Here is a 24,639-nt window from a genome sequence, read left to right on the forward strand (position 1 = left end):
TTGTTACCCACATACCAGTTAATGGCTTTCTTTACCACATCTTAGTTAATGAAAGTCTGAAATGAGATGGCATGAGATAAGATGGCACGCTGAAAAGATATGGGCACTTTTTAATTTATAGCATCATTTAGCTAAGCCCCTAAACTGCAATATCTGACACAGAGCATTTATAGGTATATGGCTATCTCTGGTACTTCAGTGCCTGTATACAAGTGAATGGGGAAAAGCTATGGCAGAATTGTTGTTATGAATGTTGCTGCTACGTTACAGCAGGAGTGATTGGATCAGAAAACTACCAATGGTCCAATGGATCAGAAACTACCAGTGGTCCAACGGATCAGAAAACTACCAGTGGTCCAACAGATCAGAAAACTAACAGTGGTCCAACTAAATAGTTCTTTGTATGAACAGTTGCACCTATTCCAGTCTGGATATTGTCTGATTTTCAAGGGACAATACAGTTTCACCATACAAGGATAACACATTTTTACCACGTTCCATACTCCCTGTAGTCTACAGGATCAATGTAATATAATGTATCCTGAAAATTGTTGAACACATCCTCTATAGCAGGGGTAGGAAACCTTTGGCTCTCCAGCTGCTGTGAAACTACAACTCCCAACATGCTCCATTCACGTCTATGGGAGTTCCAAGAACAGCAGAGCAAGTATGCATGCTGGGAGTTGTAGTTTGCAACACCTGGAGAGCCGAAGATTCTCTACCCCTACTCTATAGCAATCGAAAGCTGAAGGTGCATGTTACTTAAAGGGGTTTTCCAACGGACATAACCATGTTCACATTTGAAGGCAATTAAAACATTTTCAAATATATTTACAAATATTGCAGATTTTCTTTATAGGTTGCCAGTGGCTATGACCATGAATGTAGGAACTGGTCAGAGACTAATTTCTTCATTGTGGACAGGTTATCAGACAAGGATACAATATGCTTGAGACAATAAACCTGACACAATAAGGAAATCAGGGCTGGGTTTTTGAAACGTTCTAGATCACGGGAAGTTCTTGCATCCATAGTTATATCTACTGGCAAAACAAAAAAACTGTGATCACTAAGATGGTTATGGAAAATCTTCAAAATTCAGCAAAATTTTGATTGTTATATTTACAAAAATGTTTCATTCTTAACCGTCATCAAATTTAAATGTGTCTATATTGATGGGAAAACCCCTTTAAGTAGTGGTTAGGAGACACGAGGCTGCCAGACACCCCTGATACTATATATCCTTGGGAAAACAGCAGATCAAGCAGACTGAAATCTAATCTGCTGGATCCTTATTTTCCTCAGCAGGAAAGTCAAGTAGTTCCCATAGACATTAGATTTTTGCTAATCCCCCCCAAAATTGAGGGGATATTACTAAGAAAAAATGTACGAAACTTTAAAACCCTAAGACAAAACATTACTGTAACAGAATCTGCTGGTACTAATATTTTTATATTAGAGGCTGATGTTCACTATAGATCTAGACTCCTAGCGTTGGAACTGTGATAGTGGAAATGTGGTATTGCATGTCAGGCTTTTGGATAACCAACTTTGTAATAGATGATGAGGCCAAGCCTTACACAGCTGGTTGTGGATATTTGGGTGCCCCTTCTGTATAATGTCTAGAGATCCTTGTTATAGAATGTGATTGTCTTCTTGAGATCAATTTATAACATTTTCAGTAAGACCTAGGGTTGAGCAATTGGGATCGGAAAAGATTGTATCCCGATCGGTGATCGAGTAAATTTCACAATCGTAATCGTATTCCGATCCCACCTAAAAAACCGGATTGAAACGGAATTCTGATCCCGATTGCTCAACTTACCTGCACATTTGTACTGCCGCTGCCGCTCCCTGTTCTTCTCGCTCCTCTTCTCTCTCATTCACATGTCTTCAGAGCGCCGTGCGCGCCCTCGCCTCCCTAGGATAGTGTTAGAGATGCTGAGAGAAGGTGGGGCTTGTGGCTTAGGAGAGTGTGGGTGGGTACTGGGAGGGGAGACGTGAATGATGCACTCACATCTCCCCGCCCTGTACCCGCCTACACTCTCCTCAGCCACAACAAGCCCCGCCTACTCCCAGCATCTCTAACAGTTAGTACCTAGGGAGGTGGGGGCGCGCACGGCACTCTGAAGGCATGTGAATGAGAGAGAAGAGGAGCAAGAAGAACAGGGAGCAGCAGCAGCGGCAGTGATTCTGTGCAGGTAAGTAGACACCAGGGAAAACTAAGTAGCCAGCGGATTTTTTTTAACCACTACACAGTGTGGAATCCAAAAATTGAAGCATTCAATTTTTGGAATCCATGCTGTGTAGTGAATAGGATCGTTTTTAAAATCCGATCTTTGATCATTAAAAAACATCCCATTGACTTGCATTAGGATTGGAATTGGCATCAGGATCGGGTTCAGATGGAAAATGATCGGAAATCGGATTTTAAAAACGATCCTGAATTCTTAAGATCAGCTCAACCCTAGTAAGACCCCATATGTTCACATAAGATAATAGTAAGGCTGTTATATTGTAATAGAGCAGGGGTAGGCAACCTTCCAGCTGTTGTAAAACTACAACTCCCAGCATGCATACTTGCTCTACTATCCTTGGAACTCCCATGTAAATGAATGGAGCATGTTGGGCGTTGTACAGGTTGCTGACTCCTGTACTAGAGCAATGGCGGCATAGCACTGGAGCAGATGTTTGTATATTCTCTTGACATCACTTTGTGGAACACTATTATATCATAAAGAGATATAATAATCTTGGACAGTGTTTGGCAGCTATATACTGCATGCCACCATATTCCTGTAAACATGTGGTGCAGCCACAAACCATTTCTATTGGGTTTGAGCCATTTTTTAAAAAATTTGCAAGGGTAGAAGAATAAATTCTGCCAAACCATGTGTCCATGGAAAATACCATTAAAAACATCTCTACAAGTCTATTTTCAGAAGGGAGATCCTCCAAATCTAATAATAACCAGAACATGTTTTCTGTATTTGCCAAAAGTTTTAAAACATTTTAGTTCAGATCTACATTTAGGATAAAAGTAATGTAAAGCTGAGCTCACATCTACATTGGAGGGTCTATTCAGAATCCCCATGTCAGATTGTTATATAAGCTATGTATGTATGTTTATGAAGGAGTCGCGAGGGTCAGGATTATATATGGTCAGTTTTAAACTTACATGGGAGGATTCATGATTGCATTTTCTGGCCCAAAGGCCTGAACGCCATGTGGGGTAAAGGCCTTGGTTTGGCCGCAATGGAAACACGGCAGCAAAAACAGCAGCATTTTACACTCACTGCAAAGTGGAAGGGATTCTAGCAAATTCCATCTCCATATTCCACACTGTGATTTCCAAAACTATTGTGATTTTGGACATCGCAGCATGTAAATTATACATACGGAAATGTTGGTGGTTTCCCTATAGGTATAATGGAAGAGGGAAGTGTGGGAAAAACCACAATGTGTTGCCACCACGGATTTTCCCACAGCTCTTTTTTTTACTGTGGCCCACTACGTGCTTCCTTAGCCTAAAGCTGACCATACACATTAGATTTTTGTTGGCCAAAATGGGCAATTTTAGTCATTTCCACCATCAATCGGATTTCAGAATGCTGGGAATGTCGGACGAAATATCAGTGTTTAGCATCATCATCCAATTGGTCCAGACCCACTGCGCTTTGTCCTCTTTTTTTAACAACTCAACTACCCCCTGATTGGGCAATTTAGTTCTTAATGTTAATGGTGGGATTTTCGTATAAATGATCCCATTGTTGATCGGCGGCTGCATGACAACCATCCAATGCTGCCTAATGTGTATGGCCAGGTTAAGCCTCAGCTGCTGCAAACATGAGTGAATTGTTGAAATATGATAAGAGAATGCTGCATATTTATCATTATGTTTATGGCAGATATTTTTCTTTTAAAGCAAGTTGCAACAATAATTGTGGTGTGGGAATTGCGCTATTTGTGCCAGTTTTTCTAAATCTATGCTGGAGTAGATTTTGGCATCAATGCATGGCTAAAGTGGAGGAGCTGCCAGATTTACGAAGAGGAATGGGCTTACTTAGAAATAAGGCGGCTGTTCCGCTAATGTTGGGGGTCATGAAGACTGGTGTTCAGTATGCCAGTCTTCATAAATATGCCCTTTGGCATACGCTGAGTGTATGCAAACCATTTGCGATGTAAGAGGCATCTTTCCTGGTGCCAAATGTAACAAAAGAGCAAATATGATCCGACCCATGATTCTTCCTCTACAATAAGTTCTCTTAGCAAAACTGATGTTCGTAGGTTTTACTGATAGGATGAAACTGTGGGTAGACCAGATAACCGTTATCTGATCCTTTCATAGTGTCTGAGTAATTTCCGCAAACTTGCATTTCTCTGCTCGTGGCATGACCTCCCAGAATGAATATGACTTTGTTATACCAACAGACCAAGTCATTTTAGGTATCGTGCAATGAGTCACATGGCAGTTAGTAACTTACTTACATGTTATATAAAACAAGTCCAATACAGAAAAACAGTGAAACTCATTCTGAGATATAGTTTCTAAATTAGAATGTATTTTCATTATTTCGTAAGGCTCTGTATTTCAGAGTGACATATAACAGCGCTGTGCCTACATGTGCAATATATAATCCATTATATGTAATTAGGATAATATAGAATTACTGTATATACTCGAGTATAAGCCGAATTTTTTTAGCACAGTTTTTCTGCTGAAAAAGCTTCCCTCGGCTTATACACGAGTCAAGAAATTTTTTTTTTTTTTTTTTGGGAGGGGTGGTCTATGACCAGCCGCAATAGTGATGTATAGAATCTCCCGTAAAATAGTGGGGGGAAAAAACCTCAGTCTTCAAGCTCAGGGAAGGGGCAGACACACAACCAAAACATCTCCGGTGCAATGTGTCACATCTAGGTAGTGCTAAAATTTTCCAATGTGCTCGATATGTGGGCTTGGAAGTTCATAAAAAGGGGGAGTAGCTTAAATGTGCCATGATGTGTCAAATATGCACCAAAATAGTGTCAGGAAATAAAAAAAAGTAATTCAACTTAAAGGGTTATGTAAACTAGAGAGTCTAAAGATAACCCAGATTGATCATTCAGCATCAGTTACTGTGATAAATTTTGCGTGACATATTTTCACATGTGCGGGTTCACACAAAATCGATTGGAGACTCAGAGAAAGCTGAAAATCAGAATAAAGGACCACCATGAACTGTAGACAACCATGGACACAAATGATGGATAGATGAATGTTGAATAAAAACGTTTCTTCTTTTATTAGTTTTACAAAAAAAACTTTAAAATATAGCAATCACAGACCTATAGCTATGACTAAGAGAGGTTTACTCTCGAAACGCGTCAGCTAGACCTACCACACTATACTATACCATCCTGTGTCAGTGATCACTATATTTTAAAGTTTTTTTGTAAAACTAATAAAAGAAGAAATGTTTTTATTCAACAACAACACGCTGGACTCCAATTTTTTACCGCATATCATTAGTCAATCTGGGCCACTGCATTTACCTGGTTTGGCTAATAAAAGTCTACATGAATGTTAGATGTATGTACTAAAAAAATTTCTAGTTTAAATGCTAAAAGTCAGCCCAAGGCATAGTGTGAACTTACTCTAGTGTACCGAGACATCTCAAAGAAAGTCAATTCTCGTTGAATATAAATTTACAGTATAGATAACACTCTTCTATTCTCAAATATGACATGATTTTTTTCATGCAAAATCCCAGAGGGACTGAAATTGTACATGCAAATTGTATTCAGTTGTAATGACACTAAAACAATTCTTTCACTGTCCTGGCATCTGACTAGGCTTATCGGCATCCAGCCCTCGCAACGACAGAACACACTTGTATTCTGCAGATGGCCCTGGAGAGTAGTCATGGGGAAGTCGCCCAACACAGGATGCTAACCATATAGAGAATGAATCGAAAAGGGAATCGGTGATAATGTAGAACGTCTATTATAAGGTGCATTGAATAGATGCTGCCTTCTCTTTTAGGTGTCTTTGAGTTTAGATAGATGGGCTTAATGGAGAACTACCAGACGCCTCATATCAAAGATTTTTAGTGTAAATGAAAAACATGAAACTAGTTACCTGTTTCCCTGAAAATAAGACATCCCCCGAAAGTAAGGCATGGAGGAGGTTTTTGTTAAAAAAACACTGCAACCGGCTGAACACTGCACGATGTTCCGTGTGCACAGGAAAGCCGGCTGCTCCCTCTACTGTGATACCACTGTTCCTGCTGCTGTAGGATTCCACAGGACCTTGAACAGTGGTATCACAGCAGAGGCAGCAGCCGGCTTTCCTGTACACACGGAGCCTTGCTAATCTTTGCTAAGCCCCGCCCACCATTTCCGCCACTGTGACCAACAGCAGCACCAGCGCTGCTACGAAGATGGGGAAGGTAACTAGCATAACTCTCACCCAACCACCCACCAACCTCTAGCACCACCTACAACCGGCAGTCATGCCGGCACTCCGCTAAGGAAGTGCCGGCATGACTGCCGATTGTCCCCCACTCCCGCTGCATAAGACATCCCCCGAAAATAAGACAGGTCATATATTTCAGAAGATAATTTAATATAAGACACTGTCTTATTTTCGGGGAAACACGGTATTTAGTAACTTGCAGTTTTGTTTGGGCTTGACGTTACAGATTCAGAGCTTGCACTTTGTGTAATCGAGTACGTCCCTGTCTACACGACATTCGTTCTGGCTCATCAACAGATTGTAAATGGTAGTCTAGAGGAGTCTTATCAGCCTCAGATTTCCATCAATCCAGGGTTGGTTAAGAGGGCTGGAATATGTGGTCAGATAATTTGCAAAGTGGTTGATACAGTTAACAATCTTCTTTGGTTCCATTACACATGTTAATTTTATTGTTCCAGTTTGACTTTGTGGATCAAGATGAAGGGATTGGTTGAGCAGAGGATATATTGGGAACTTTCTAACCCAACTGTGTTAATTTTGTGTCATAGATGGTTGTAAATGTGGCGTATCTTCACTTCACAGCCCTTTCTTGAGTCATAGATTCGCTACATTGCTCCTGGCTCACCATTGTTTAAAAAAATTGTGTCGGAGTGGGGCGCAGAAAGCTGGCCTGAGTTATACCTGAAACCTATACCAGTTCCTGGCTGGTGTAGATTACAGTAATGGCGCATGGTAGTAGTGTGTCTTAATTCAGGCACATCTTGCACCACCTGGAGACTTGATGCAAGTAGGTGTACAGAACATAATTCTTCTCATTGTCTATAGATATTATCTAGCACATAAGGGTCTACGGACAGTCCCCCTAAGAGAGATGTTATAAGAAATGTAGATTTTGCCAACAGGATTGAATTTAAAAGTTTTTTTCAGGACTTAAATATGAAGACCCATCTTCACGTTTGAAGGTGAGCATCACTTCTGCTTCACAGGCCATAGACATCACCTTCGTTACTCAGATGTCCTGTTTACAGATCAATCTTATTCAAGTGAGAGGACTTGAGATGCAATACCTAGAACAGCCACTATACAATGTGTGGCGCTGTGTTTGATAAGAAGTGCACATGTTGCTGCCCTTCTCAGAATGTTGTGGCCTCTTCAACCTGTTGTTTGTCCATAGTTTTGAGTGTTGGATCCCCACTATGTAATACTGATAGCTTATCCTAATAGATCATCTATATTATAATCCTAGGTAAATCATACCCAGAAATATATTGTATAGTACGCAGTTTTTGTAACACAAATGTATTATAAAAATAAAACATTTTGTTTTTCCATTATATGGTCAAAAGATTACGTCATCAATAAATCTGGCCATATACTTGACACTAGGTTCACACCTGCGTTCTGGTCTCCGTTCTGTGCTTTCCATCTTCTGCATGCAAGAAGACGGAAAGCACAGACCGGGTCCGTCCGGCACTCACACCCTGATATTGTTTTCTTGTGTAACATTTATGTACTGTGAGAAGGTGAAAGGCAAAGTGCTGGAGTCCCGCTAGATCAGCCCCAAATTCCTGACTTATGAGCGGCGGTGACCGTTTTATGCTCTCCACCACGAAACCGGGTTTTTTAATCCGGACACAGAGTCGGACATGCAGTACTCTGTGTCCGGATTTAAACAAACGGTTTCACGGTGGAGAGCATAAAACGCTCACTGACCGTTTTGGCCAAAACCTGACAATTTCAATAGGCGAACCATCTAATGTGTATGGGAATGTCCTGATTTTCCTATGACAGCAAGTGTCAGCAAAAAAGGATCATATGTGTTGGATTTTATCATCCTTGATCCTTTTGTTTATGAGGCAAGAGATGTTTGACAGTGGTTTACTCCCATCTGAACACTGGCATGCTTTGCCAAGTGTGTGGCCAACTTTGGCCCAGTTCACATCATTATTTGGGGACCCCCTAACGGAAAACTATATGCATTAAAAAGTGGTTATCTTCAGGAAAGACACAGACCACATACACTTTAATGGGGTCCATTTGGTTACCACATGGTGTCCACACGAAACATGCGGAGAGAAAAGTACTGCAGGCATGTTTTGTGCAAACACTGACCCCATTACAGTCTATGGGGTCTACGTGTTTCCTGAAGGTAACCGCTTTTTAATGTGTATAGGTTTCTGTTCAGAGGGTCCCCAAGTGGACTCCATAAATGGAATCCCAAACGCTCATGTGACTCGGGCCTAAGGTGTAGGTGCACACTTGCTCATAGAGTGCAGTAAAGGTTGTCACATTTGCTCAGTTCATCTTCTGGATAAGTGTGGACAACTTGGCGTCAGGGAACACTCTCCACCAAAAAGGTTATTGCCCTCCATAGGGGTCTTGTGTGTGAGGCACAGTAAATGATTATGTGCTGGTTGTCCATGGTACTTTCTCTTACAGCAGGTCAATACCCATCCCATGTAGAAACCGATCATGGAAGCCTGGTACATAACTCCCAGACATCTGTTCTCCATGGAGGTCAGCAGTCTTCTTGACACCAGCATTTGAAGCCTAAGTCCGGGACTGATCACAGATGACAACCTGTACTACATAAGAGAGTGCTTACAGCCCAGGGAAACATCTGGATGTGTGTATCTTTGTTGTTTGACCTTGGAAATAATACCTATTTTTGATCAGGGATATACAGCATGGGAAATACCTTATTTTATTTCTTTTTTATTTTAACCACATTGTTAGATTTACTTTTTTTTTTTACTTTTCTGGAAAGCCTTTTAACTTCATCCAAATATAACAGGAGAAGCAAATGAAAAAATAGTAAGCAACATAAAAATATGTAGCCTACAGAGCAGAATACGAAGTACTGTATATAAACGCCTGGCGATAGCGGGTTATTTATGAGGCCTCCAGATGCAATAAATGACTTCCTGGACAAACTTTTCACAGGTTATGATAAGGGCAACTGGTAAGGAGATAAGATGACTCTGCTGCTCCCAGGTTTTTCCTGGTAAAGATGTTTCCTGCCATGGTGGTTTCTTATAGAAAGGCTTTAAAACTTGCAGTTGATATTTTAAGCGTTTTTGAAAATATTCAGCCCTTTACAAAATTATGTAGTAACAAAGTATATAAACAGAAGCAAAACACAAAAAAATTGTGTCTGAAGAATAAACAGAACACTCATTAAATTAATGGCGGAACTGAATTTCAGATGGAATTTGGTGAAATCTGCCTCAAAATCAGCTCCAAATTCCTCTATGTGAATATACTGTAATTAGCAGAAAAATTTGGCTTCAGGAATTTGAAGCTGGATTTTTTTCCCCTTTACTAAATCCCACATCAAATTCCGTCACTGAATCTGAATACTCTGCAACAGCCAGGCAGATATGTTCTGCCTCCCATTTACTTCAAAGGGAGTTATCAGGTGGAATCTGCTTGGAGATCGAGCTTGACACTTATTTTTTCGACTAGGTGAAAAACTCAGTCAGAGGAAAAAATCTGCATCAGCCTCCCATTGAAATGAATGAAGGTTGGTTTTAGGTAGAATTTGAAAATGAGTTTAAGGTAGAATCCTACTCAAACTCAGTTCCAAATTCAGCTGTGTGAACATTTTCTCAATATGGAGCCTAAGCCTACGGGTCAGTGCACACTGAGTTTTTTGGTGCTGAGTTTGACGCTGAATCTGCCTCCAAAATCAGCCTTCAAAAAAGCCTCCTGATGATAAGTTCGCTCGGAGTTTTTTGGTCAGAATTTTGAGGCCGTTTTGCCTTAAAATCTTGACCAAAAGACAGCTCCCATTGAAATCAATGGGAGCTGGTCAAGTGTTTTTTTTTTTTTTCCGGGAGCTGGCTTGTCCCGACTCCTGGAAAAAAAAGTGAGATGATCATGCTTCAGACCATTTCGCCTTGCAATTCGGCCTGAAGACACTCCCTCCTTTCAACTAGGCCCATTCATTGGGCCTAATCCAGAGCAGAATGCGCGACTAGATGCCGGTGCACTGAATCCGTGTCAGAATCCACGTGGAAAAAAAAGCCTCCCATTGACTTCCGCTAGTGGAAAAAAGAAACCATTGAAGTCAATGGGAGGCTTTTTTTTCCACTCTGATTCTGGCACGGATTCCGCACCAGAATCCGCGCCAAAATTCTCTGTGTGAATGGACCCTGATAGAACTCTGTTGGGAGGCTTTTTTGGAGACTGATTTTGAGGCAGATTCAGCGTCAAAATCAGCGCCAAAAAACTCTGTGTGCAGGGGCAACACGGTGGCTCAGTGGTTAGCACTGCAACCTTGGAGCGCTGGAGTCCTGGGTTCAAATCCCACCTGGAACAACATCTGCAAGGAGTTTGTATGTTCTCCCCGTATTTGTGTGGATTTCCTCCCATTCTACAAAGACATACTGATATGGAAAAAAAAAAAAAAAAAAAGTGCATTGTCATCAGTATATGGGGCTCACAATTTAAATTAAAAACAAACAAACAAACAAAAAAAACACTCTGTGCACTGCCCTAAGGCTACATTCAGAAGAGTAAGGTGCAAAATGACTTTTATATTATTGTCTATTGATATCTCTGGCTACCAAACCAATCTGAAGTGATCTAACTACCATGTAAAGTGTATAGTAATTTCAGCACTCACACCCTGATATTGTTTTCTTGTGTAACATGTATGTACTGTGAGAAGGTGAAAGGCAAAGTGCTGGAGTCCCGCTAGATCAGCCCCAAATTCCTGACTTATGTGTGGTCCAGTGCGGGTCTGGAGTAAGCCTCAGCCCCAGGTGTGGGTCATAGGCCCATTACTGGCCCATAAAAGGCTGCAGAGCCTGCACTTCAGAGCAGATCCAGGAAGTGAGGAGGCGGCTGGGTCTGTCCTGTAACCCTGAGTCTGGTGAGACCAATTTGTACTTGTGTTTTTCATGTGGCTGGTAGTAAGCCACACGTATAGTTAGCTTATTACTACTGTTTAGTTAGTCGCTCGGATGAGCAGGAATTTGTTTTATTTTTGCCTGAAGTTAAGGCTGTATTCTGTTTTTGCTCATTTGTGCTTGAAGTGAAGGTTTAGTTATTTTCCAGTTTTCAACCTTCCCCACAATGTACATATTGTAAATGACCTTTATATAAAATTTTAAGCTACTGAGATGCTTCAGTCACTTGAAACTTTTTGTAAAACTTTCACATATGATTGGAAATAAAAAATGTTTAAAAGTACAGACGCTTTATGATGTTTTTAGTTTCACAGAACACTTATCTTACGTACCGAGAATCTTCTTCAGTTGGGTATACAATGAATACGTGTAAACCAAGGCCACTAACCAAACCTCAAGCCACTAATTCGCCGCTCTTAGAGTTGCCATGGTTACAAGAAGTTCTGTTTTGAAAAACTCTATGTGGTCATTGACTTCTAAAAACATCTCAAAAATTAAGCTTTACAATGTAAAGTGCAAGAAATCAATTTGTAATAGGAATCAGGGACCAAGGATAGGAATCACGATGAAGAATGTAGTACAGAATTTTATGATACAGTCTTAAAGGAGAATTTCTCTTTCTTCTCCGAGGGGGAAACTCAGCAGCAGAAAAATGTTTTGATTTACATTACCTGCAAAGCAGATGCGATTCTAGCTAATCCCATCCACACATTGCATGAAAAAAAATCTGCATTGGGAATTCGTATTTGAAAATCGCTGCATGTCAATTATACCTGCAGAAATGCTGGTGTTTGCCGTATAGTTATAATAAGGGCAGAAAGTCCGCACAGGAAAACTAATTAACGCGTTTCCCCCACACCTTTGGCCTTACTGTTCCAGATTTTGATGCGGTTTTTTGAGCCAAAGCCAGAAGTGAATCGAACAGAATTTTTTATTTTTTTTTTTCCATATAGGGATCAAAATGTACACTTTTTTTCTATCAGTATGTTTTTGTAGAATGGGAGGAAATCCACGCAAACACAGGGAGAACATAGAAACTCTTTGCAGATGTTGTTCCTGGCGAGATTCAAACCCAGGACTCCAGTTCTGCAAGGCTGCAGTACTAACCACTGAGCCACCGTGTTGCCCCCAGAACCTTACACATGTAGATGTAGAGTCTCTGCCTGATAAGGGCTCGTTCACATCTGCACCCAGGGTCTCCACTTTCAGGTTTCCGTTTCCTGCCCGAAACTGGGCAGGAAACGGAGGCCTGCAGGCATTTTTCAAACCCATTCATTTGAATAGGTTTGGAAAGTGTCCGGCCGTGAGTGCCCGTGAATGTTTTATGCTCTCCGCGGCGGAACCGTTTTCTTTTAACCGGACACAGAGTTGGACATGCAGGACTTTGTGTCCAGTTTTAAAAAAAACGGTTTCACCGTGGAGAGCACAAACGCTCACCGGCGCTCACGGCCGGACTCGACATGACAGGTTTCCATCTTCTGCATGCAGAAGATGGAAACTGAAAGCGGAGACACGAATGCTGGTGTGAACCCAGCGTAACTTGTCCACCATACAGAAATCCTGGCTAGGTTTCTGACAAGTCCCAGACAGTGATAGTGATAGAAAGTGATAATGATACAACTTATACAATACAAATGACAGTCACCACTAAGATAAGAAAATCTTTAAAACTCTGCAAAATTTTTGATTATTTACATTTACAAACTATTTAACTTGTAGTTAAATTTCTGTTCTTAGGAAATCCCCTTTAAGCCCTGCTTACAAGACAGTCGTTAACAGACATTTTATTTGATGGTCGACTCATGGCTGCATTAATTTTAGTACGTGTGAATAGGTCCTGTCCTATTTCTGTCCGTTTTCTTAGATCCCTTAATAAACTCAAATCTTTGAGGGATCCATAAAAAAGGGGTGCCTGGCTCCCAGATGTAAAATGGCTCTGAATATTGTCCCTTCTTCACGGCCATGTTTTCAGCTGGTCTTGTGACTGTAACCTTATAGTTAATACAAGTAATGTTCATAACACATATTTCCACCCTTTGTGGTAATGCTGTATTTAGGGAGGGGCGCCCTGTAATCTGCCAACTACAAAGGTTTATTCTTGTTATTTTCAGATAATATCAGGGTTTTTGATGTGTTCTTGCAACTGAATTAAGGAGGGTCTGTCCTCTCCCGACATGTCTGTTTTATTATATACTTGTACTCCCCATGAAATGACAGTTCTGGAGCATCTTTACTTATAAAGCCATGTTGTGCTATTCCGCTGTTAGGCTTCATGCACACAACGGAGTTTGCCATTTGCTATTCTTCCAAAGGACCGTGTGATGCTGCCCCGTGTCATTGGGACAGAAAGCATCTGAGGCCCCATAGAGATAAATACATCCCAGGGTCACTCCAAGTATTATCTGAGTGCATTGGCCGGGTGCACATTTGGTTGTGTGCATGGGACCTTATTCCTTTTTGAAATGTATAACTAAATTGGCAGCTGGGTCTTACCATCCTCCTTGTCAAAGGGGTGTTTCGCTACAAAATTTAATACAGTCAGCACTGATTAGATTATATAGAGAAATACTGCCAACTGGAAAACCCAGTTATCAAGTTTTAGGATGAATAGCGGAGAAAAGGTATACAATATCCTGCAGAACTGTTATTTCTTCAAGAATACAAGTCTTTACCAAAATATGTTGGTCTTTGCTAAAGAGAACCATTCACTTCCTCTTAAGAAAACCTTTCACCATCTCTTCTAAGTCCAGCTCTTTGCATCATTAGATAAGTGCTGCACCACTGATTTCAGCACAGTTGGAATCTTGTGTCTAGCCCCCACCGTTCCTGAGCAATATCTGCTGTTAGTTTTGGTACCTGATATACTTCTAAGATTCTGTACTGTCAGGTGGGAGCAGGTAAGGGGTGTGATACTGAGCTCCGAATCCTGGTGACTCATCAAAGGAGATGTCACTACTGATGGGTCACGACTCCAGCCGGTGATGATTATCTGGACCAGCATCTACCCTGGAAGTCAAGATCAGCAGGGGCTTTGGATTGGTGCAGCAGAAGATCACAAGGAAGTGAATCATTTTTTGTTAGGTTAATATGCCCTTCATGTTTCTGGATTTTGAAGCCCTTTAATACACCATTAAATCCTAGCTAAATTTATATTTAAGAATCCTAGATAGTAACCAGCTTTATAATTTCCTCTCCACCCCTAGTGGTTTTGTTTTGCTGGTGAGGAATCTTTTTGACCACTTAGGGATACTTGGAAGATGAATCTGAATGCTGCTTGTTCAGGAATAAGCTGTTCTGCTACATGAGACATCATTTTTCCTTTCCCTGCAATGAATACTTTTATAGAGCGAGTTAAAATTTGTGGGATCCTATAAATGAGGGTTCTTCTTAACCGGAGCCAAATATGATTGTGGTTGCTTTTATGTCTGTTAGTTTATAATTGCAGTCAAGCATGTGGCTTACATTACATATCCAATAAATATAACTGCATGAGGTTGCAATATTATAGTCTTCTGGTGTCGATTTTTACCGCCGGTGCTGGCAACGTGTTGCAGATAGTACAAGAAGTAAAAACCAACCATGTGGGAGAATAGCATTTACTGACATATGTTTTGCTGGTCCGTAGCTGACATAAGCATTCTATCACATAACTGCTCTGTAGTGTGTGTGTGTGTGTGTGTGTGTGTGTGTGTGTGTGTGTGTGTGTGTGTATATATATATATATATATATATATATATATATATATATATATTTGCATATATATAGTGTATGTATAGATAGATAGATTGGTTGTCACTGTCATATCATTAGGATGCAATGACTAATGGACACTAAACTAGGTTAAAAATGGTAAAGGACAGTCAGAAAATAAGACATTTACCCAAAATATCATAGTTCTTAAAGGTGTTTGATCCAAAGAGGTAATAAAGCAATAAATGTGTTAATTCTAAGCCTTTTTTCCCATGTGTTTTCTTTTAGGAGAGCGAAATGGTGCAAAATGTGGGCGGACATGTATAGCAGAACAAGACGATCAGTGGATGGGAGTCAGCCTTGCAAGACAACCAACAAAAGATGGGAATCTGTTGGTTAGTATAGATACTGTTTTATCATTTTGTAGACATTGAGTTGTATATACTCCACTATTGGTCATAGCCACCATGTTACAGGTCTACAAGAAAAAAGAGTTCACAAAATATAGTTACACATTATAGTCATTTTATTAACATCAGAGTAATGGCTGAAACATGTACCATCCCAAAAAAGTTGTATAATAAACTTGTGTATAGAGCGCATTGAAGACTATTGGGCCATAGTTACGACACTGTCTGACCAACGTAATATTTAATATCTGCATCCCCAGATCTGCATTACAAGCACAGGTTCCATATTACAAAGTCTAAGAGTTTACTTATCTACTGCTGCTTGAAGACACGAACAGGAAGTCTTATTTCCTGACTTAGACATCTCTTTGCAGTACCTCAATAGTGTTTCTCTTGCAGGTTTGTGGACATAGATGGAAGAATGTTAATTTCAAGACTGAGCACAAGTTGCCGCTTGGATTGTGCTACTCAATACCAGGAAGTTTACGTACAGATCTGAGCAGAAGATTATGTCCATGTTATATAGGTAAATGCTACAAATGACTTTAAGTATTAGGGTTAGGTCCTGGTGAGATGACATGTGGTTGTGTAAAGATATAGACCCCCCTTCTCTCTCCAGGACAATCAGATGGTCCCGCAGACGTACTTCTGGTCCCACATACTCATTGCATTCGTCACCATGACCAGATCAAAATTGAAAGAATATAAGAAGATCAACATTATTACTTGATAGATAAAAATTTAAGAGATGGCAAAATTATAATAAGATGCAATGTAGTCACTGCTAAGACCACCATTAGTGTTGCACTGGGGTTCCTTAGGTGCACACTTCATCTATACCGGACATGTCCACATCAGCTTTTATTTTTATTGTATACCATGCTGTTATCATTATATATGGATGACATTTTATTAGTAAGGTCATTATTATTCTCAGGTTGGTCAAGGTCCTACACCTAGCACCTCCATTGATGAGCCAATTGACAGAGCTTGGATGAGCACTACTATAAAGTATGGGGCACTATGCCAAATATACAGTGAAGAGGCCACAACACCTGCCTGAACATTGTTGTTCATTTAGTCATCTGATCATGTGGGTGTTACACTATGTGTGAATGCTCTGTGGACACCTATGGCTGATAGGGGAAATGCACAGCAGACAATAGTTACAGCAAAGAAGAGACGAACTTACAGTCAGTTGCAGCACAGCTGGGTAGCGTTCGGCCGGTAGTAAAAGGCGGGTTGTGTAGCACTAGAGGTTTTCCTGATGAGAGACTGAATCAATCAGGGGGAGCTCATGTGCAGCTGAGGGGATAAGCTGAAGGGCAACAGCCGGGAGGAAGACAGGTATCTAGATGCAGGTATGGTAGGAAATGGCAGAACTCTGGAACAAGAGAACCACAGGACTCTTCACAATAGAAGCGGAGAGCTAGAGGCAGCCGAGACAAAGATCTGACTGATACTCAAGCAGGGAGGAACACAGGTGCATTCATTAATATAGCCTCAAGAGCAGGCAAGATGGCCACCGAAGCTATAGCGGCCATCTTACAACGAGGCAGACTTGCCCACAGACAGGTGAAACGTAAAAACAGAACTGGATCCTTACAGTGGGTACCCAGAAAAAAAACGCAGGCATTTCTGAAAACAAAGCTTTTCCGCTGCGGATATTTTTCTGCAACGCGTGGATGGGATTAGCCAGAGTCCCATTCACTTTGCAGGTACTGTAAATCGTTGCATTTCACAATGTGGAGCTCCAGCCTTAGCTGAGCGTGCATGTTATTTCGATAATGATAAATTAGGATTCCTTTCTTTCGTGCCACTTTCCTTCTCTATGGTTGAACTGTATGTGTATATATCTTTTTTATACTGTATATAACTATGTAACCTATGCATAAACATATGCATGTCATCATCAATAGTGTTTGTTCTTTTGCAGATCATGCTAAGAGGTTTGGTGATCAACATGGCTCGTGTCAAGCTGGGATCTCGAGCTTTTACTTGGATGTAAGCTGGTTCTGTATCATCTAAATATTATACAGCAGATATGATTTTAGCCCTAGGATCTATACAGAAATGTAAAGGGTCTCATTCATGTCACTTTACTAAAATGTCCATGATCCATGTCTAATAAATGGGGTGTCTAATAAGAAGAGGGTCTTATGTCCACCATTTGAATAGGGCAGCGGTTGTATATCTGCACTGTACTCTATTCAGTCTGCATGGGACTATTGGAGATAGAATAATACAGCACTAGTCTCATAGGCAATGGTCACATCATTCAGACAATTACTGTATCACTTATCCTGAAGATTTTAGATAAAACCCTTTCTAGAGGCTGCATTGGAAGATTACTTCATTGCAAACAAGAACCAACTGTGATTTTGTCTTATGGTCAACCACAACAATGTTTCTTTGCACTAGTCTTTGACCTCTGTGGTCTCTGGTGTGGGAAGGGGATTCATGGGCCTCTGAACGGTTATTAGTTCCACTACGTGAGGTTGGCTTGTGTGTACGAATTGAGGAAGCCGTATTTTGATTGTAAAAGCCAATGTGAACTTAAAGTTTTTTCAGGTCTCCTTCTGTCAACTTCTCATACACAACTTACTTTTCTAGGTGTCCAAAGAAATCATAGCTATTAGAGATGAGCGAGTACTGTTCAGATCAGCCGATCCGAACAGCACGCTCACATAGAAATGAATGGACGTAGCCGGCACGCGGGGGGTTAAGCGGCCGGCCGCCGTCAAAGCGGAAGTACCAGGTGCATCCATTCATTTCTATGGTGCGTGCTGTTCGGATCGGCTGATCTGAACAGTACTCGCTCATCTCTAATAGTTATCTCATTGTTAAAAAAAATGATTATAAAGTGGTTCTCTTCTTAAAGGGTCCTTAGTGGCGGAGCTCTCAGCTTGTCTTAAGGCGACCCATAATGTCAGAATTAATTTTTCAAACTGGGTGACTCCTTATAGAAATATGTGTTTATCTTGTATTTCAATTAATTAAACAAGGTGCCCCAAATAATTGAAATTTAAAAGAATATCTCAACATCTACTGAGATTTGTCATATTAAAATAAATGATGTTATTATTGCTGTTTTGCAGAATTTAATCATCTTGGGGGCCCCTGGATCGTACTACTGGACTGGAGCGATCTTTGTCCAAAATACGACAAGCAGTAAAATCTACACATATAACAATTTAAATAATACTGTCAAATACGGGAGCTACCTAGGTAGGAAGAATACTGTTATTTGTACATACCGTATTTTTCGGACTATAAGACGCACTTTTTTTCCCCAAAATTTGGGGGGAAAAGAAGAGTGCGTCTTATAGTCTGAATGTGGCGCCTGGCACCCGCTGTAATAGAGAGGCGGAAGCCAGCAAGTGATAGATGCCGGGGCCTGAGACATCGCTACGCTCCTCTGCCCTGCATGAAGCCAGCAGCGGCAGCAGCGATGCTATTCCGCTCCTCCGTCCCCCCGCCGCTGGCTTCAGGCAGGGCAGAGGAGCGATGTCTCAGGCCCCGGCGTCTATCCCTCGCCGGCATCCGCCTCTCTAGTACAGCGGATGCCGGGTCAGTATCGGTGGCCCGTACCTGTGAAGTTGCAGGCCGGCTCCTGCGCGGCGATATCGCAGGAGCCGACCTGTTTGGGTAACAGCCGGAAGCCTAATGAGGCTCCCAGGCCTGTCACTGCTGTATTAGTATTGCGGCTGGGTCTATGACCAGCCGCCGTAATACTAATAGACAGAATGTCCCATAGACGGCAATACACTTGTATTGCCGTCTATGGGACTTGCAATCAAGTGACCGCAGGTTCAAGCCCCCGGGGGGGAATAAAATAGTAAAAAAAAAAAAAAAGCTTTAAAAAAAATGAAATAAATAAAAGTTCTAAATCACCTCCTGTTTTTTTTTCAATACAAGGTGATCTAAGAAATAGACATTCCCCAAAATGGTATAACTAAAACGTACATCTGGCCCCGCAAAAAAAAACACTCTATGCATCCCCGTACAGCTGCAGGGTCACCTGTCAATGTGGCCTTGCAGCTGTTGCAAAACTACAACTCCCATATATTAAATATTTTACCAGTTTTTGCTTCAAAATTTTTTTTTCCCTATTTTCCTCTTGCGTCTTATAGTCCGAAAAATACGGTATATATATAAGATTTATACATGTGAGTGGATACTAATGGATATGAATGGATACATATTATTGTATGCTGTATGTTGAAGCAAGAACATAGCCCATTGAAATGGTTGTTAATCGTCTACATATCTCCCTCCCACCACCACCACCACTTCAGATACGGTTTTTGAGAATTCTAAATGATTGAATGTTTTGCTATTGTAAGATTAGGACAAGGGTTACGGATGTTCCGAGGAAGAATCCGCTTCATGATTAAGAGTCAGTGAAAGGGTATAAGGCAAAAACTTTGAATTTTGTATTGTTTAGAAACAGGAAGTTTTCTTGTATGGCCCACAGTACATCAACCTATTTCTTTACAGGTCACTTCCCCAGAGATGGCCACATGTTAAAACCATAACCACAATCATTTTTTGAGAGAAGTTACTTTCGGTATTTTGAACATAAAGTTCACAAGTTGCTCTTGTGGACCGGACATACTATAGTCCAGTAACTGTTCACATTGTTACGTAGATAATTGGCGATTAATGGCTAGGAAAATATAATAAATTAGAATCACATATCCAAATAGATCTGTAATATAATATATTTGGATAAAGGAATAAAATGCTCCAGTGAAAATACCAATGGCTATAGCTGTGCTCTCTATATACCATGTTGTATATAGATGTTATTGGTGAGAAATATACTTTAACTAGTTGTGAAACCATTACATTAATAGGTTTGATTTCTTTCTGGTGTATTTTTGAGGACTCATGCACATACAGAGTTAAATTTACCATGCCACTGGAAGCCATATGGAAGCCAAACCAAACAATTTTGACGGTCAGTCATCTAATGTGTATGGGTGCCTTCCAATTGTAAGAGTTGGGCATGTTAATTTTCAACATGCCCAATCCTTTTGTTCCTATCAATATGATATGGGAGCTTAGGCAGGTTTATGGAGGGTCAGGGAGAAAGCTGTTGGCCGAGTAAGCTATCTAATTTGTATGGCCAGCCTTACTGACAAATGGTGTTTGTTCTTTGTCTTGAGACTCGGTACACGTTCTGCTGTAATTTTAAGACTGCTAAGACCATAATTTATTCCAAACAACCAAAAGCACTTTAAAAATTGTAATATGTATGACCAGTCAATAGGTTCATCATAATTATCTACATTAAAGAGGTTTTCCCATAAATCTAAGTATGACATTAAAAATTAAACATGTTTATAAATATAAAGTAATTAAAAAATTTGCAGAGTTTTAAAGATTTCCTCTAACCATCTCAGTGATGACATCTCTTGTCTTGATCAGTTGCCAGTGGATATGACCATGACTGCAGGAATATTCCATGAACTGGGATGTCTCATGTACCCAACCATGATTTCCTTATTGTGGACTGGTTATCAGGCAAGGACACTACATGTATGAGAAGATAACACAGTTACAATCAGGAAATCATGGCTGGATTTCTGACAAGTGCCAGACCATAGAAAGTTCCTGCATATCTACTGGCATATTGTCAAGACAAAAGACTGTCACCACTAAGATAATTCAGAAAATCTTTACAGAACAATTACAGAATTACAGAAAAAGTCTGAAAAAAATTTAATTTATATTTGATAAATTAACTCCAAATTGGATACAAATCGAAATATAATTTTGGGAAAACCAGTGTAAATTCTAGAAATTTTTGTTCACTATTCTAGATACTTGTATATCAGAAGGTAATGCTTGACAGTCTACCTTATCCAGAATAACCATCAGAGCGATGAGTTGATCTGTGTACTGTCTTAAAGTTTACTCTACATTTCCACTTTCCTCTTAGTAGATACTGAACATAGATACATCTCAACATATTCCAAACCATACACAAACACTGTCAGTCCTTGGAGATGATGAGACAGTAAAATCACTCAAAAAGATAAAAAAAATGTATCATGTGTTTTCGTTCTGTTTACTTTTCATGCCAGGAGACAGGAAGATCTATAGAACCTCACCCAAAATGGTTTGCATGTATTTTTGCTCTAAGGACAAAGGAAGTGGTTTCCACATATATGTTATTTATTTGTCAGCTGTTTCTTTTACATTCCGTTTCGTCCTTTTTGGGTAAACAAGTATACATTGCCCCATTGTCATCTAGAGAATACAAGTACTATTTTTAGCCACACAAAGATTTAATATGATGGAAAGAACTGAAATGTAGCAAACTTAAATTTATGGTATTTCGCACTCTGAAGGTATTCAGGAGTGCCAGCAGTATGGGCGCTAATCCACATATGGTGAAGAATTACCACACAGTCCCTAGGTATAGTAGATGTAAAAAATCACACTCACCTGTCCCTGGTGCTGGTGCTGGAGATGTCGCAGAGCAATAGGCCCGTTAATAAGTGTGGTGCATCTGACACCAGCAGAGGAAATTATTAAAAGTGGTTTACTACGTGTCCGTCTTAATAATTCTGCCTCACTGTTACCCAATTCCATTTTTCTTATCGGTGCCGACTTGTGTTTTATCTAAGATGTTTGCTACAATTGACTATTGTATCAGAAATAGTTACATAATCACCTCGTCACCACTATTGTATAGAAATCATAAGAAGTTTCCCACCAATGATGTTTATATACATTACCCAAACTAAAAAAAGTACTTTTTTGTTTCCAGGTTACTCGGTTGGAGGAGGCCATTTTCAGTCGAAAGACAGCAAAGACATTATAGGAGGAGCCCCACAACAAGAGCAGATTGGTAGGGTAAGGAGTGTCTAAATTCACTATTATATTAGTATCTGTTTTGGATGCCACAGGCAATGCTGCTTTCTTTTGCCTTTATATATTACTTATAGATGCTACCATAGTGGAAGATTAAGGCTGTTGGGTTGGGAAATGGTTGGCCACTGTAGTTTGTTCCCTGTATTTAATTCTTCTTGAATATGACTTTTTTGTCAGGACATGTTATTTAAGAGGTTTCATGGTTCAGGATATTGATAGCCATCGATATCAGATTGGTGGGCCCATCTCTTGGCATTCCAGTGATCAGTTATTCAAATGGTTCACGGGTCTTGTGTAAGGTCAGTGGCCTCTTCAATGTTTACCTTGGTCCGATGTCTAATACTAGAGTTAGTACAGGGTATTATGGCTTTGTTCTGTTCAGGACAAAGCTTCAATACCATGTACTGCCATTCCTGAGCATTTGGCGTGCATGTAGACAGATAGAGGTAGCACATAGCACTCATACAAGTAACACAGTTTCTTCAAGCTTCTGTTTGGTGGTGGTACCAAGAGTAGGACTGTCACCAATCTGATATCAATAGATAGCCTGTGCTAAGAATGTGTTTCTTGTACTTCATACAAGATATCATTCACTAGATAGGCAACACTATTAAAAAAGGAGCTGGCGCCTGTCCAGTACAGACAACCACGGGCCACTTCTCTGTCTCCATTCGGCCCACCATTAGCTCCATATGGTACATCTGGCACCTGACAATAACCAGTTTTCATTTACTTACTTTCCTTATAAACCAGGACCATTTGTACAAAAAATACACATTTCATTTTTATGTTATATAAGTGTATTTTATAATAAAAGTACCTAGTTTATATGTGCTATAGTATTGTCCTTTACAGTACTTTATGCACACAATACAATACATATGATTGCCTTTTTGGAAATTCTCTGCATCTGTATTACAGTTTGTGCCTAGTTTATACATGTAAGAATGAAGCATCCAGGAACTATTGAACTATTTGGGGTTGTGGCTGAAAGAGAAATTTTACCCACAAGTTCAGGGCATTAGGTCAAACCACTATACCCTGTACTTTCACAACATGCATAGATCAAGGTGAATCAGTCATAGTTGGTAATTTCTAGAAATTAGAACCAGAAATACAGTGAAACCTTTTTTTGAGCATATTTCAATTGTACCTTATTAGCTATTGTAAAAGGGTTATGCCACATGCAGTATTTATCTTCTATCCAATGAATAGAGGATATGTTTCTGATCAGTGGGGTCTGACTGCTGAGACGATTACCCACCCCTAGGGCAGGGGGTTTTAACCCCTTTGTGATTGTAGCTCCGGAAGCAGCTAAACTCCTGGTGGAAGCATACATACTGTTCCCAGACATTCCCATATAACCTTGGAAATTCTGCAGCCAATCACTAGCCTAAGTGGTGTACGACATGAATCCACCAAGATCTGTGACAGGAGTATACAGGCTCGCCATCTCTGTAGCCAACTAGACAATGACCACCATGGAGTAGTGGAGCAGCAACATTGGATTCTTTTCTTATTTCATTGCATTTTCTCCCTTTGGCTCTTTTTTTCAGAGCTCAGGAAGTTTCGTTTCTACTTATTTTCACTATTTCCAGCTCTAGGCTTCAGTCATACAAATTCATTCCCATGTTAATGATGGATCTTATATTAGTCAATAAAACTACTCCTATCGTCAAAGTTTATATTACAGTCATGGGAAGAATATGCAAATCTGACTTCCATGATGTAATTAGGATGCCAGTGCCTCAAGTATGCACACCAATAGAGGGCGCTCACTGAGAATGTGCAAGGCTATCTTTCATGATGTAATTAGGAAGACAGAGCCTCAGCCAAGACATCCAATAGAGGGTGCTCCCTTTATGTTGGGATTTTACCAGATACAGTCTCTCAGCCAAGGACAGCTGTTTCGATGTGTTTGCATCTCATCAGCTTGGCGCAGAGAGGACTGATCTGGCAGAGGTGAGAGGCTTAGACAGTGTTGAGGGGATATCGTCACTGCATAATAATAATAACAATAATAATAATAAATTTTATTTCTATAGCGCCAACATATTCCGCAGCGCTGTACAATTTGTAGGGTTCAAATGCAGACAGAAAGATACATTACAAAGAAAGTCATTTAACACAATGGGACTGAGGGCCCTGCTTGCAAGAGCTTACAATCTATGAGGTAGAGGCGGTGACACAAGAGGTAGCAGGGGCGGTATTGCTTATGCAGAGGTCAGACACTTTTGTAATAGAGGTGACTGTCATTACACAAACATAAAACTTTATGAGCCGTCA

General features: G+C 40.4%; 1 protein-coding gene across 1 annotated transcript in view; it reads left to right on the forward strand.

The window, feature by feature from the left end:
* ITGA4 (integrin subunit alpha 4) overlaps window positions 1-24,639 on the forward strand; it is a 91,622-nt gene that overhangs the window by 13,295 nt on the left and 53,688 nt on the right. The window contains exons 3-7 of the mRNA XM_075283802.1: window positions 15,347-15,453; window positions 15,868-15,994; window positions 17,405-17,472; window positions 18,567-18,696; window positions 22,250-22,335. Of these exons, the coding sequence (XP_075139903.1) occupies window positions 15,347-15,453; window positions 15,868-15,994; window positions 17,405-17,472; window positions 18,567-18,696; window positions 22,250-22,335 (518 nt within the window). The remainder of the gene's footprint in view (window positions 1-15,346; window positions 15,454-15,867; window positions 15,995-17,404; window positions 17,473-18,566; window positions 18,697-22,249; window positions 22,336-24,639) is intronic.

Source organism: Leptodactylus fuscus, chromosome 8, assembly GCF_031893055.1.
Source record: "Leptodactylus fuscus isolate aLepFus1 chromosome 8, aLepFus1.hap2, whole genome shotgun sequence".
Taxonomy (NCBI): domain Eukaryota; kingdom Metazoa; phylum Chordata; class Amphibia; order Anura; family Leptodactylidae; genus Leptodactylus; species Leptodactylus fuscus.